At 40.7% G+C, this 14,009-nt stretch overlaps 1 protein-coding gene across 1 annotated transcript in view; it reads right to left on the bottom strand.

The window, feature by feature from the left end:
- The window catches only part of LOC137413110 (amyloid-beta precursor protein), a 132,494-nt gene that overhangs the window by 50,424 nt on the left and 68,061 nt on the right, over positions 1–14,009 (bottom strand). The window contains exons 7-8 of the mRNA XM_078782453.1: positions 11,242–11,348; positions 11,027–11,101 (exon numbers count right to left, since the gene is read on the bottom strand). Of these exons, the coding sequence (XP_078638579.1) occupies positions 11,027–11,101; positions 11,242–11,348 (182 nt within the window). The remainder of the gene's footprint in view (positions 1–11,026; positions 11,102–11,241; positions 11,349–14,009) is intronic.

Raw genomic sequence — 14,009 nt, 5'->3', positions numbered from 1 at the left:
CCAAAAGCTTGAGTGACAGAACTTCTTGGAGAGGATTATTCAGAAAGTGGATGGGAGGGTTGTCCAGTCGGTCTTTTCGGAGAGACATCGTAAGAGTGTGAGATTTGTCAGGATTGAAAGACATGTTCCACTTGTTTGCCCAGTCAGTGATTTTGTCCAGGTCTGCAGAGAGTGAGGAGCCTGCAGACTGCCGATCTGAGGGATGAGGAATGGAGCGGCAGAGAGTGGAGTCATCAGCAAAGAGATAGAGAGGATTTTCAAGAGAGTCGGAGAGATCATTGATGAAGACCAGAAAAAGCACAGGGCCCAGAACACTGCCTTGGGGAACTCCAGCCTGAACAGGAAGAGGAGATGAGAGAAGCCCATTCAGGGCCACACGTTGACTACGACTAGAGAGGAAGTCCGCCAGCCATGCGTGGATATTTCCATGGATACCAAAGGAGGAGAGTTTGATGAGCAGAGCGGGGTGCCAGACCGTATCGAAGGCATGTGATACGTCGAGGGAGACAGCTCTAATTTCCTGTTTGGCATTGAGGACCTCCATCCATTGTTGAGACAGCAGAAGCAGTATGTCCAGAGTAGAGTGACCTGGTCTGAAACCAAATTGATGATCAGAGATCAAGCCATTGGAGAAGAGGAAAGATTTCATATCCGAAGCAATGATGGGTTCCATGACTTTGCTGATAATTGGGAGAAGGCTGATTGGTCTATAGTTGCTAGGATCTGTTTTTGCACCTTTTTTGTGTTCAGTGGTGATGTTGGCTGATTTCCAAGCAGATGGCAGTTGACCTTGAGCAAAAGAGGGTGAAGAGAACAGAGAGAGGGAGTGAAAGAGCGGAAGAACAGGATTTTAGGACCCGTGGGCTGATGCCGTCAGGTCCAGTTGCAGAATCAGTCGAGGGTTGACAGAAACTTTTCCACCTTTTCAGGAGGAAAGGACACAGAGTCCAGGAGCAGCTGGGTATGACTGGGTACGGTGGGTACAGAGAGGGATGGGTTTGGGACACAAGATTTAGAGGCAAACAGAGTTGAGGCATTCAGCTTTTTCACGTGCGGAGTCAGCTGTGTAGCCGTTTGAGGTAAGGGAGGGGATGGAGGGGGAACAAACACCAGAAACAGATTTGACCAGACGCCACCAGGATTTGGAAGAGGGAGACAGATAAGAGAGTTCGGTCTTGAGAACGGAGAGATATTGTTTCCTGGCTCTGCTGTGGGTGGACACACACTTGTTTCAGGCTTTGTGAAAGGAAATGAGATTTCCTTCCGTTGGATTTGCTTTCCAGGAGACGAAGGCAGGTTGTTTCTGGGCAACAGCCTCACCACAAGATTCCGTGTGCCATGGACGGGAGGAAGGATATGACAACTGAAGATGAGATGGGATAAATCTGTGCATGAAAAAAAAAAACACCTTTAGAGGCCATTTTTCCACGCAAGCGGCGGTTGGCCTTTTTCGGGAACTGTGGTTGTTGTTGTTTTTCGGTCCCCTTTTTGAAGCAATGTTTTACGGCCGGATGCCCTTCCTGAAGCCAACCCTTTTTGCCGCCTTTAACGACAAGCAGGGAATTACCAGTGAACTGGTACTCAATTTGCCGACCTCGGAAGGATGACAGGCTGAGTCAACCCCCCTGGCGTTAATTCAGCGATTGACCGGGATTCGAACCCAGGATCCTAGGATCCTAAGCCGGCACCCTAGCCGCTAGCCCAACACCAGGCATGAGAGAGAGCAATTTACTTTGGAAGAATTCCCAGGATGAGTTGATGTCAGAGGTGGTAGAGATGGGATACCAGTCCAGGTGATTGATGGCTGCTTGAAGACCAAGCCAGTTGGCCTGAGTGAAATGTCAGACTCGTCGACGCTAAGGAGGCTCCCTGAGAATGGTCAGAGAGATGTCCACTTTAACAAGCACATGATCAGATGAACCAATTGGAGCAGAAGAAGAGCAGCAGACATTTTCAGGGAAGTTAGTCATAACCAAGTCCAGAAGAGAAGATGCTCCGTTGATTGAGATCCGGGTCGAGAAATTGACAGATTGTGTCAGTCCCAGTGAGTCGCAGAAGTCCTTTGCTGAGGAGCCATGGCTGGTGAGAGAGGTGCCCACACTCAGCCAACTGGCATGGTGACAATTGAAATCACCACATATGAGGAAGAGAGAGTTGGGATGAGTCGATAGAAGTTGCTCCATATTATCAGACAGCGAGATGTCGATGGAGTCATCACTGTTTGGTGGACGGTACAACACACATATGAACAAGAGGTGGGAGCGAAGGGGCAGCCGTAGCAAGAGGTATTCCTGGGGGTGAGGTGGAGAGAGGGCAGTGCAGGGCGAGAGAAAGAGTTTTTGATAAAGATAGCAACCCCACCTCCAGGACGAGGCTCAGGTCTATCATACCGGAGGAGGGAGTAACCCGGGAGAGATACTAAGGAATCAGAGACATCATGAAGGAGGAAAGTTTCTGTTAAGCAGATCACGTCTGGTTTGTCAGAAGCAACCTGTATGGAGAGATCAGTTAAGTTTGAACGAAGGCCCCGGATGTTTGAGGTCCATACCGTTAATGAAGAGGAAGGGGGAGCATCGGATACAGAACAGGGGGGAAGAGGGGTAGGGTAAGATGTGGAAGAGGAGGAAGAGGTAGGGAGAGCTGTTGAAGGTGTGTCGGAGATTTCAGAATAGCTCGGAGAAAGGGAAGGATGGGGCGGACAAATGGTTTGATGGTGATTGGGTGACATGGGTGAGGCACAATGAGGTGTTATTTGAGGGGGGGGAAGAGCGAAGTCGGAGGTTTGGGGAGATGGAGGTGAGAGTTGGAAGGGGGAAGAAGCGGGGAGGTCGCTTTGAGGAGGAGGGGTGGGAGGGGGGAAATGGAGAAGAAATGAGGGTGGGGAGATTTGAAGGGGAGGGGCGAGGGGGGAGTTTAGGAGGGAAGGGACAAGGGGAGGGATTTGAAAGGGATGGGAGATGGGGGAGATTCGGAGGGGAGGGGGTGAGGGGGGAGTCTAGGAGGGGAGGGGTGAGGGAGAGTCTTGGAGGGGAGGGGTGTGGGGGGAGTTTCGGAGGGAAGGGGCAAGGGGGGAGATTTGAAAGGGATGGGTGATGGGGAGGATTTGGAGAGGAGGGGCAAGGGGGAAGATTTGAAAGGGATGGGTGATTGGGAAGATTTGGAGGGGAGGGGTGATGGGGAAGTTTTGGAGGGGAGGGGTGATGTGGAAGATTTGGAGGGGAGGGGTGAGATTGGATTTTGGAAAGTGCACGATTAATGGGAAACGAACAATTATTGCAAAATGAGTTTCTTGTGACCTTCGAGTTAAAAATACGTTTAAGGACGCTGGATGGGGGGGGGGGGGGGGGGGGTGGAGTGCAGGTGAGTTTAGGGAATGTAGAAAAGAGGCACTGTAAGAGATGGAATTTTTTTTGGGGATGAATAGATTTGGTGAGAAAGTCGAAAGCACCCTTTTAAAGAAGAAGAAGAAAAAGGTGTTATAATATATGACAGAATACAGTACTTCAGGGGAAAGTTTAAACATTTAAAAGGTTCACAGTGAAAACTATCTGGGGAAATGGGGGAGAAACACGTGGTCGAAGATCGAACAAACGAATAAGAACAACGAATAAACGAATAAGAACAACGAATAAACGAATAAGAACAACGAATAAGAACAGAGAAGGAAATGTTTTTTTGGTTTTGTTTTTTTGTGAGTCGAGATTTTAAACAAGGAAGTAGGCTATGGGGTGAAAAGACTGGGAAAACAGAAAACGAAAGTTATTGGAGCACAAACGACGGACCGCTGAGAGAAAAACAAAGCCTCAAGGTAGGACACGGTACAAGGCCTCAAAATACACCAATCGATTTATTGATTAATCAATTAATTATTTAATTTTTTATTAATGACTTATTTAGTTAAATTTCTAAAAGATACTTCTTTGGATGAAGCACTAGTGGTTTAGTTACGCTATTAGCCAATTGATTAAGAAAATATTTTGTGATAATCTTTTATTGATTTTAATTATACAATTAATCAATCAATTAGTGTACACCTCTCCCTCCCAATGCAGCCTCTATGATCTGCACTGCGGTATTGCCGGGCGTCGGAGACGCCCCGGCAATGCCGTGCTGTAGGATATTTAATTATTTGGCATGGGGGCGGTGTACTTTGAATGTATCTGTACTTGTTGTACACCGCACCTTTCCTATGCCATCTCCAAGCATTGCAAATCGTCATTGCTGGGCACCGAAGGGAGCTCGGCAGTGACGCACGCTGAAAGGGAGTACTCAGTTTTCACTCTGGTTGTTTGTTTTCTTGTTTGTTTGTCCAGACGATATCTCAGCCATCCTTTGAGCTCGGAAGCTGAAATTTCGGCACAGTAGTGAGCAAGTCCTTTGTCAAAAACGGTATTTTTTGTTTTTTGATTAATCAATTAATTTTAGAGTTATTTAATTATTAGCGATTAATTAAGTACTTATTTAATTAATCAAATTTCCTTTCTCTTCTGACCATTAACTCAGGCACCTTTTGAGTTCGGAAGCTGATATTTGGACATGCCAATGACCAGGTGATTTGGCTGCAAAGTCTATTTTTGATTTATTAATTAATCAATTAATCGATTAATTATTTAATTATTCGATTAATGACTAATTTTTTTTTTTTTTAAGTTACAGATTCTGATGAAATGGTGGTGGTTTATGTGTTCTCTGACCGAATTGATTAATAATTTAATTTTTTTTTATGATTAATTGTACACCGCACCTTTCCTTTGCCATCTCCAGGCATTGCAAATCGTCATTGCTGGGCACCGAAGGGGGCTCGGCAGTGACGCACGCTGAAAGGGAGTACTCAGTTTTCACTCTGGTTGTTTGTTTTCTTGTTTGTTTGTCCAGATGACATCTCAGCCATCCTTTGAGCTCGGAAGCTGAAATTTCGGCACAATAGTGAGCAAGTCCTTTGTCAAAAACGGTATTTTTGATTAATCAATAAATTGAGGAGTTATTGAATTATTAGGGATTAATTAAGTACTTATTTAATTAATCAAATTTCCTTTCTCTTCTGACCATTAACTCAGGCACCTTTTGAGTTAGGAAGCTGATATTTGGACATGCCAATGACTAGGTGATTTGACTGCAAAGGCTATTTTTGATTTATGAATTAATCAATTAATCAATTAATCGATTAATTATTTAATTATTCGATTAATGACTAAAAAATTGTTTTTTTTTAGTTACACATTCTGATGAAATGGTGGTGGTTTATGTGTTACATGACCGAAATGATTAATAATTTAATTTTTTAATGATGATTATTTATTTATTTTCATTACTAATCATTTATTTATTTTCTTCCTCATTTGGCCAATATCTCAGGCACCTTTTGAGCTCGGAAGCTAATATTTGGACGTGAGTGACCAAGTGATGTAGCTATCAAGGATATTTTTGATTTATTGATTAATCATTTAATCAATTAATTATTTATTGATTAATCAATTCATTATTTATTTTTTTATTAATGACTTATTTAATTAAATTTCTAAAAGATACATCTTCGGATGAAGCGCTAGTGGTTTCGTTATGCTATTAGCCAATTTATTAAGAAAATATTTTGTGATAATCTTTTATTGATTTTAATAATACAATTAATCAATCAATTAGTGTACACCTCTCCCTCCCAATGCAGCCTCTATGAGCCCAACTGCTGTATTGCCGGGCGCCGGAGGCACCCCGGCAATGCCGCGCTGTCGGATATTTCATTATTTGGCATGGGGGCGGTGTACTTTGAATGTATCTGTACTTGTTGTACACCGCTCCTTTCCTATGCCATCTCCAGGCATTGCAAATCGTCATTGCCGGGCACCAAAGGGGGCTCGGCAGTGACGCACGCTGAAAGAGAGTACTCAGTTTTCACTCTGGTTTCTTGTTTTCTTGCTTTCTTTCTTGCTTTCTTGTTTGTTTGTCCGGACGATATCTCAGCCATCCTTTGAGCGAGGAAGCTGAAATTTCGGCACAATAGTGAGCAAGTCCTTTGTCAAAAACGGTATTTCTTTTTTTTGATTAATCAATAAATTGAGGAGTTATTTAATTATTAGCGATTAATTAAGTACTTATTTAATTAATCAAATTTCCTTTCTCTTCTGACCATTAACTCAGGCACCTTTTGAGTTAGGAAGCTGATATTTGGACATGCCAATGACCAGGTGATTTGGCTGCAAAGGATATTGTACACCGCTCCTTTCCTATGCCATCTCCAGGCATTGCAAATCGTCATTGCTGGGCACCGAAGGGGGCTCGGTAGTGACGCACGCTGAAAGAGAGTACTCAGTTTTCACTCTGGTTGTTTGTTTGTTTGTTTTCTTTCTTGTTTGTTTGTCCGGACGATATCTCAGCCATCCTTTGAGCTAGGAAGCTGAAATTTCGGCACAATAGTGAGCAAGTCCTTTGTCAAAAACGGTATTTTTTTTTTTTGATTAATCAATAAATTGAGGAGTTATTTAATTATTAGCGATTAATTAAGTCTGGGACCCTGGTGTTGGGCTAGCCCTGGTTGACCCTGGTGTTGGGCTAGCGGCTAGGGTGCCGGCTTAGGATCCTAGGATCCTGGGTTCGAATCCCGGTCGATCGCTGAATTAACGCCAGGGGGGTTGACTCAGCCTGTCATCCTTCCGAGGTCGGCTAATTGAGTACCAGTTCACTGGTAATTCCCTGTTTGTCGTTAAAGGCGGCAAAAAGGGTTGGCGTCAGGAAGGGCATCCGGCCGTAAAACATTGCTTCAAAAAGGGGACCGAAAAACAACAACAACCACGGTTCCCGAAAAAGGCCAACCCCTGCTTTGCAGGGAAAAATGGCCTCTAAAGGTGGTTATTTATTTTTTTATAATTAAGTACTTATTTAATTAATCAAATTTCCTTTCTCTTCTGACCATTAACCCAGGCACCTTTTGAGTTAGGAAGCTGATATTTGGACATGCCAATGACCAGGTGATTTGGCTGCAAAGGATATTTTTGATTTATTAATGAATCAATTAATCGATTAATTATTTAATTATTCGATTAATGACAAAAAAAATTTTTTTTTTAAAGTTACAGATTCTGATGAAAGTGGTAGTTTATGTGTTTTCTGACCAAATTGATTAATAATTTAATTTTTTATGATTATTATTTATTTATTTTCATTACTAATCATTTATTTATTTGCTTTCTCATTTGGCCAATATCTCAGGCACCTGTTGAGCTGGGAAGCTAATATTTGGACATGAGTGACCAAGTGATGTGGCTATCAAGGATATTTTTGATTTATTGATTAATCATTTCATCTATTAATTATTTATTGATTAATCGATTAATTATTTATTGAGTAATCAATTAATTATTTAATTTTTTATAAATGACTTATTTAATTAAATTTCTAAAAGATACATCTTCGGATGAAGCACTAGTGGTTTAGTTATGCGATTAGCCAATTGATTATGAAAATATTTTGTGATAATCTTTTATTGATTTTAATTATACAATTAATCAATCAATTAGTGTACACCTCTCCCTCCCAATGCAGCCTCAATGAGCTGCACTGCGGTATTGCCTGGCGCCGGCGGCGCCCCGGCAATGCCGCGCTGCAGCATATTTAATTATTTGGCATGGGGCGGTGTACTTTGAATGTATCTGTACTTGTTGTACACCGCACCTTTCCTATGCCATCTCCAGGCATTGCAAATCGTCATTGCTGGGCACCGAAGGGGGCTCGGCAGTGACGCACGCTGAAAGAGAGTACTCAGTTTTCACTCTGGTTTCTTGTTTTCTTGTTTGTTTGTTTTCTTTCTTGGTTGTCCGGACGATATCTCAGCCATCCTTTGAGCTAGGAAGCTGAAATTTCGGCACAGTAGTGAGCAAGTCCTTTGTCAAATACGGTATTTTTTGTTTTTTGAATAATCAATTAATTGAGGAGTTATTTAATTATTAGCGTTTAATTAAGTACTTATTTAATTAATTAAATTTCATTTATCTTCTGACCATTATTAACTCAGGCACCTTTTGAGTTAGGAAGCTGATATTTGGACATGCCAATGACCAGGTGATTTGGCTGCAAAGGATATTTTTGATTTATTAATTAATCAATTAATCGATTAATTATTTAATTATTCGATTAATGACAAAAAAATTTTTTTTTTTTAAGTTACAGATTCTGATGAAATAGTGGTAGTTTATGTGTTCTCTGACCAAATTGATTAATAATTTAATTTTTTTATGATTATTATTTATTTATTTTCATTATTAATCATTTATTTATTTTCTTTCTCATTTGGCCAATATCTCAGGCACCTTTTGAGCTGGGAAGCTAATATTTGGACATGAGTGACCAAGTGATGTGGCTATCAAGGATATTTTTGATTTATTGATTAATCATTTCATCTATTAAGTATTTATTGATTAATCGATTAATTATTTATTGAGTAATCAATTAATTATTTAATTTTTTATAAATGACTTATTTAATTAAATTTCTAAAAGATACATCTTCGGATGAAGCACTACTGGTTTAGTTATGCGATTAGCCAATTGATTATGAAAATATTTTGTGATAATCTTTTATTGATTTTAATTATACAATTAATCAATCAATTAGTGTACACCTCTCCCTCCCAATGCAGCCTCAATGAGCTGCACTGCGGTATTGCCGGGCGCCGGAGGCGCCCCGGCAATGCCGCGCTGCAGCATATTTAATTATTTGGCATGGGGCGGTGTACTTTGAATGTATGTGTACTTGTTTTCTTTCTTGTTTGTCTTGGCGATATCTCAGCCTTCCTTTGAGCTCGGAAGCTGAAATTTCAGCAAAATAGTGAGCAAGTACTTTGTCAAAAACGGTATTTTTTGTTTTTTGATTAATCAATTAATTGATGAGTTATTTCATTATTTGCGATTAATCAAGTACTTATAAATTTCCTTTCTCTTCTGGCCATTATCTCAGGCACCTTTTGAGTTAGGAAGCTGATATTTGGACATGCCAATGACCAAGTGATTTGGCTGCAAAGGCTATTTTTGATTTATTGATTAATCAATTCATCAATTAATCGATCAATTATTTAATTATTCGATTGATGACAATTTTTTTTTTAAACTTACAGATTTGGATGCCATGGTGGTGGTTTATGTGTTCTATTAGCCAATTGATTACCTATTTAATTTTTTTATGATTATTATTTATTTCTTTTCATCGTTAATCATTTATTTATTTTATTTCTCATCTGGCCAATATCTCAGGCGCCTTTTGAACTGGAAAGCTGATATTTGGACATGACAATGACCAAGTGATTTGGCTGTAAAAGGTATTTTTGATTTATAGATTAATTAATTAATCGATTAATTATTTGATGAATGACCAAATTAATTAATTTTTTAAAAGTTAGAGTCGAATGAAATGGTGGTGGTTTATGTGTTCTATTAGCGAATTGATTAACTATCTAATTTTTTTATGATTATTATTTATTTATTTTCATTATTAATCATTTATTTATTTTCTTTCTCATCTGGGCAATATCGCAGGCACCTTTTGAGTTAGGAAGCTGATATTTGGACATGACAATGACCAAGTGATTTGGCTGTCAAGGCTATTTCTGATTTATTGATTAATCAATTAATCGATTAATTTTTTAGTTATTCGATTAATGGCTAAAAAATGTTTTTTTATTATTATTACAGATTCGGATGAAATGGTGGTGGTTTGTGTTCTTTTCGGCAATTGATTGATTATTTAAATTTTTTACGATTATTATTTATTTATTTTCATTATTAATCATTTATTTATTTTCTTCCTCATCTGCCCAATATCTCAGGCACCTTTTGAGCTAGGAAGCTGATATTTGGACAAGGCAATGATTAAATGATTTGTCTGTAAAGGGTATTTTGATTTATTGATTAATCGATTAATTATTTATTGATTAATCAATTAATTATTTAATTATTTTCATTAACGACTTATTTAACTACATTTCTAAAAGTTACATCTTCGGATGAAGCACTTGTGGTTTAGTTATGCTATTAGCCAATTGATTAAGAAAATATTTTATGACAATCTTATATCATTTTAATTATGCAATTAATCAATCAAATGTTATGCACCTCTCCCTCCAAATACAGTTTTGATGAGCTGCACGGTGGTATTGCCGGGCGCCAGAGGTGCCCCGACAATGCCACGCTGGAGGATATTTAATTATTTGGCATGGGGCGGTGTACTTTTAATGTATCTGTACTTGTTTTTTGTTTTTTTGAGGTGGCAAATTTATAATTGCATGTATCTTCACTTATGAGGTAAGTGTGTACAAATCATCCTTTGAAAGGTCTGAGATTATAGAGTACATTCACAAGCCTTTACAAAGTAGCATTTATTCTCGTATCTGAACATATCAATAATTGGACTTCTTGGACTTGGACTTCTTCCAAATTGGACTTCTTCGCTTTTTTCATCAGCCAAGCACAATAGAAGCTGAAGCGATTACAACGATTCTAATTTTTATGATTTCTAATTTCAATATTCTCGATATCAAATGGTCATGCAATATGTGGTGAAGTTTCAATTTCCTCCGTTGAGCCATTTTCGATGTACACTCTTAACAAAATTCAGACATGTATGTAAGTGACTCATGGCTTAACCCCGCTTTTCGCTTCGCCCGTGTGGGGCAATTAAAAATTTATCGTATCCGGATATGTATTCGGTTCTTATCCAAAATATATATATATCCTTGTCACACACCCAATCTGTCCACCAAGTTTCATCTGAATCCGTCCATAACTTTTTGAGATATGCTAAATATCAGTTTTAGCCCCATCTCTCAATTGTGAAGAATCACTAAAAATTATAGCAGCCGGATCCCGATATTCACCAAAATATAATAATTTCGTCCTTGTCACATACCCAAACTCTCCACCAAATTTTGTTTGAATCTATCCACAACCTTGAGATATCCTGTTCACAAACAGACAAGCAGACGGACAGGGGTAAAAACATAACCTCTGCCACCGAAGGTAAAGATAACAGGACCTCAGCTCACCTCACGCATAAAGTTTCTTTCTGCATCAGTTTTCATGTGGCCTTCAAATTCAGCATCTTCCCATTCACGCATGAGCTGGAAGGCAAAATGTCAAAACTGAATCACTCTGGTCAGTAATCACAACCTTTATCCTTAGGACAACCCAACTGATAATAATCCTTGGATTTGCTGATCTCCAAGCATTAATCAAAACCACCAGCATGAGGAATGCTGACCTGCATCTTGAGACTGCGGTACTTGTCATCAAGTGCCTGACGGGCCAGCACGAACCGTTCATGCTCTCGATCATCTCCTGGTGTCTCGAGGTACTCCAGCACAAGATCTGACAAAGAAGAGGTAAAACCAATTTATTTTTTTAAATCTGCATAAACTGCTCTCGACTTAACAAGTACAGATAGGTTGTTTAATTTCCATGTTATTTTGGCTTATGGTCAAGTTTTGCTCTCAAGATAATGATTAAAGTGGCTACAACACTACAACTATACTACGATACTACCATTACTATTTCTTCTTCTTCTTCTTTAATGGCTCCATTTATTCCCACTTTGTTCTGGGATCTATCAGGGAACAATTTTGGCCCAAGGCTTCAGGAACTGGCTGGCCAAGGCCTGAGTTTCGATCAAATGTGGCTGTTGTTGGGAATTTAGCCATGGTATGGAGATAACTCACCGAATAATCATGAAAGAGACAATGCTCGTCACATCCACCACCTAATGCTAACAGGTACGACACCAATTATAATGTCAATCTGAAGGACAGTGTACACAATGCATCACCCTGGCTGCAAAACACGAGGGCGACTGTTTATAACTGGCCCGAGATTCATCTGCAGGCTAGACAGCTCAGAGCGCGAGTAGGCATACTTTTAGGCTAACCTGCTAGCACTCGTGTTTGATTCCCGAGTTGCTGTAATTAATTTTCTCCTCATAAGTGAAGCAAATCAACAAGAGACCACAAAGAAAAGAAAAAAAAACTAACAAAAGCAATCCCATCAACCTTTGCAAACCTTGACCATTGCCACTCATATTATATAAGTAAAGAATGTCTGCCAATGCTGCCATGCACATCTTTCCTGGGTCCCTCTCTGACAATAAAAAACATAGGGGCAATACCCCTGGTGCTCACCTGGTAGAATAAACAGTATATGCACTGACTAAAGGTATTTTAAACCAATTCCAATGGTTGCTAGAAGACAGGGCAGCATGTTGAATCATATTAACACAATCACAAGACTTTCAACAAACAAAAAAAAACATCACAGGTGATGAAGGTTGTGGTGAAGTTTCATTGAAATTGTGTAAGTAGTTCCAGAGAAGAGAGCAAATACCTATTTTGGGGGCAACCCCCCAGTAAATCCCCTCACGGACCGATTTTTTTTTAGTGCTGTGAACAAGCTTTGGTACAACACGGGGTGATTAAGGTTGTGGTCAAGTTTCATCGAAATAGTGTGTGTAGTTTCAGAGAAAAAAGCAAATTCCTATTTTGGGGGTTCAAACCTGGATGCACTTTGACTCCCGGTAGATCCTCTTAGATCCCATTTTTTTAAATGCCGTGAACAAACTTTAGTCACAACATAACAAATATAATTTGTGCCAAATTTGGTTGCAATCCCATCAGCGCTTTCGGAGAAGTTGTAAGTGTTTACGGCCGGATGATGCGCCATCGCATAAGCTCCCCTGAACTTAGTTCCAAGTGAGCTAGAAATCAAAAAAGCTATCATGCTGTGGCTAGAGATAATTACAGTGAAACAAAGATCTCCAACTCCCACAAATCAAGCCGAAGAGAAGCCTCGACTTCGATGTTACTCTCCTATTAGGGTCTGAGGTTAACGATCATGATACTGTTGCGATTTTGAGTTTTGTACAATAAAGGTTAAATTTCCCCCTCATAGTTTAGTCACATTACAACATGCAGCCTCGGGATAGTGCAGTTATCTCTTATTATTTGTGAGCATAGTCCTTTTCCTGTGTTAGTTTTGCATTGAGTAGGATAATGAGAGTAGGTCCTCCATTGTTTCATTGCCTTATGTCGCCCACGCCTCCTTGTGCTGCCTTTGGCTTTTTGGCGCGAATTAACACAAGGCAGGCCTAGCAGGTCGAGTCGGGACCGAATAAGGGCGGCGAAGAAGCTGACGGTAAGCACCAATCAGGGCTCACAGGGAGTGGCTGCGGCAATGCGTCACAGGGCGTGGTTGGAACGTTCGAGAGGGCTCAGGGCGTGTCCATATAACCCGTCGCGCGAAGCCCCTAAGAAGAGCAGTTGGGTGCGAGCAGTTCGGTCAGGCAGTGGAGTTCAGGGAGAGGTGAGCTTGTGCATTGAGCTATTGGAGAGGCGCGTATTGATGAGAGTTACGAGTTCGGAGAAAAGAGGCGCATGAACCAAGTATAAGCGCTCGTACTAATGTGACGCTCGGTTGAACTCGAGGCTGAGCCTCTAATTTGCATTGGGTTACGCGAGTGATAGCGCGCCGGTGACAACGCACTGTGGAAAGCCGCCAAGAGACGAGTACATTCCCTCCCACCTTCCTGCCTCATCTGCTGCCTTTGTTCGAGAGACGCGCTACAAGGATCCTTTCCACCACCTGCTTGCCATCTTCGCGGGACATGCTGGGACCGTGGAGAGCACGCCGGGCTGCCGTTCCTGGACGACCAAGGCAGCGCGTGAACATCATCCTGCCTGCAATTCCCCTTTGAGTGTGATCGGGCCCGTGTCTGGGATTAATATAAGACTGACTAGGTTCTGCTCTGTGTCTGCTTTCTACCGAATTGTACATTGCGTAAATAATAGTAATTAAATCCTGTTATTCCTTTATTCGACCGTCTAGTCACTTCCATCATTGACTAAGCGTGGTACGAATAGAACCGCTCGAATCGGGTTCCAATACTAGAAAACTGCACAGACCACGTGGTACGCAATCCGCTCGGTGTACTCAAATTACACGTGGCTCATGCGAGGCTTGCTTCCCCGCTTCCGTAGCGGTGCA

Source organism: Myxine glutinosa, chromosome 1, assembly GCF_964187855.1.
Source record: "Myxine glutinosa chromosome 1, kmMyxGlut1.1, whole genome shotgun sequence".
NCBI lineage: Eukaryota > Metazoa > Chordata > Myxini > Myxiniformes > Myxinidae > Myxine > Myxine glutinosa.
Note: the sequence above shows the minus strand (reverse complement) of the source record. Positions and strands in the feature narration are given on the sequence as shown.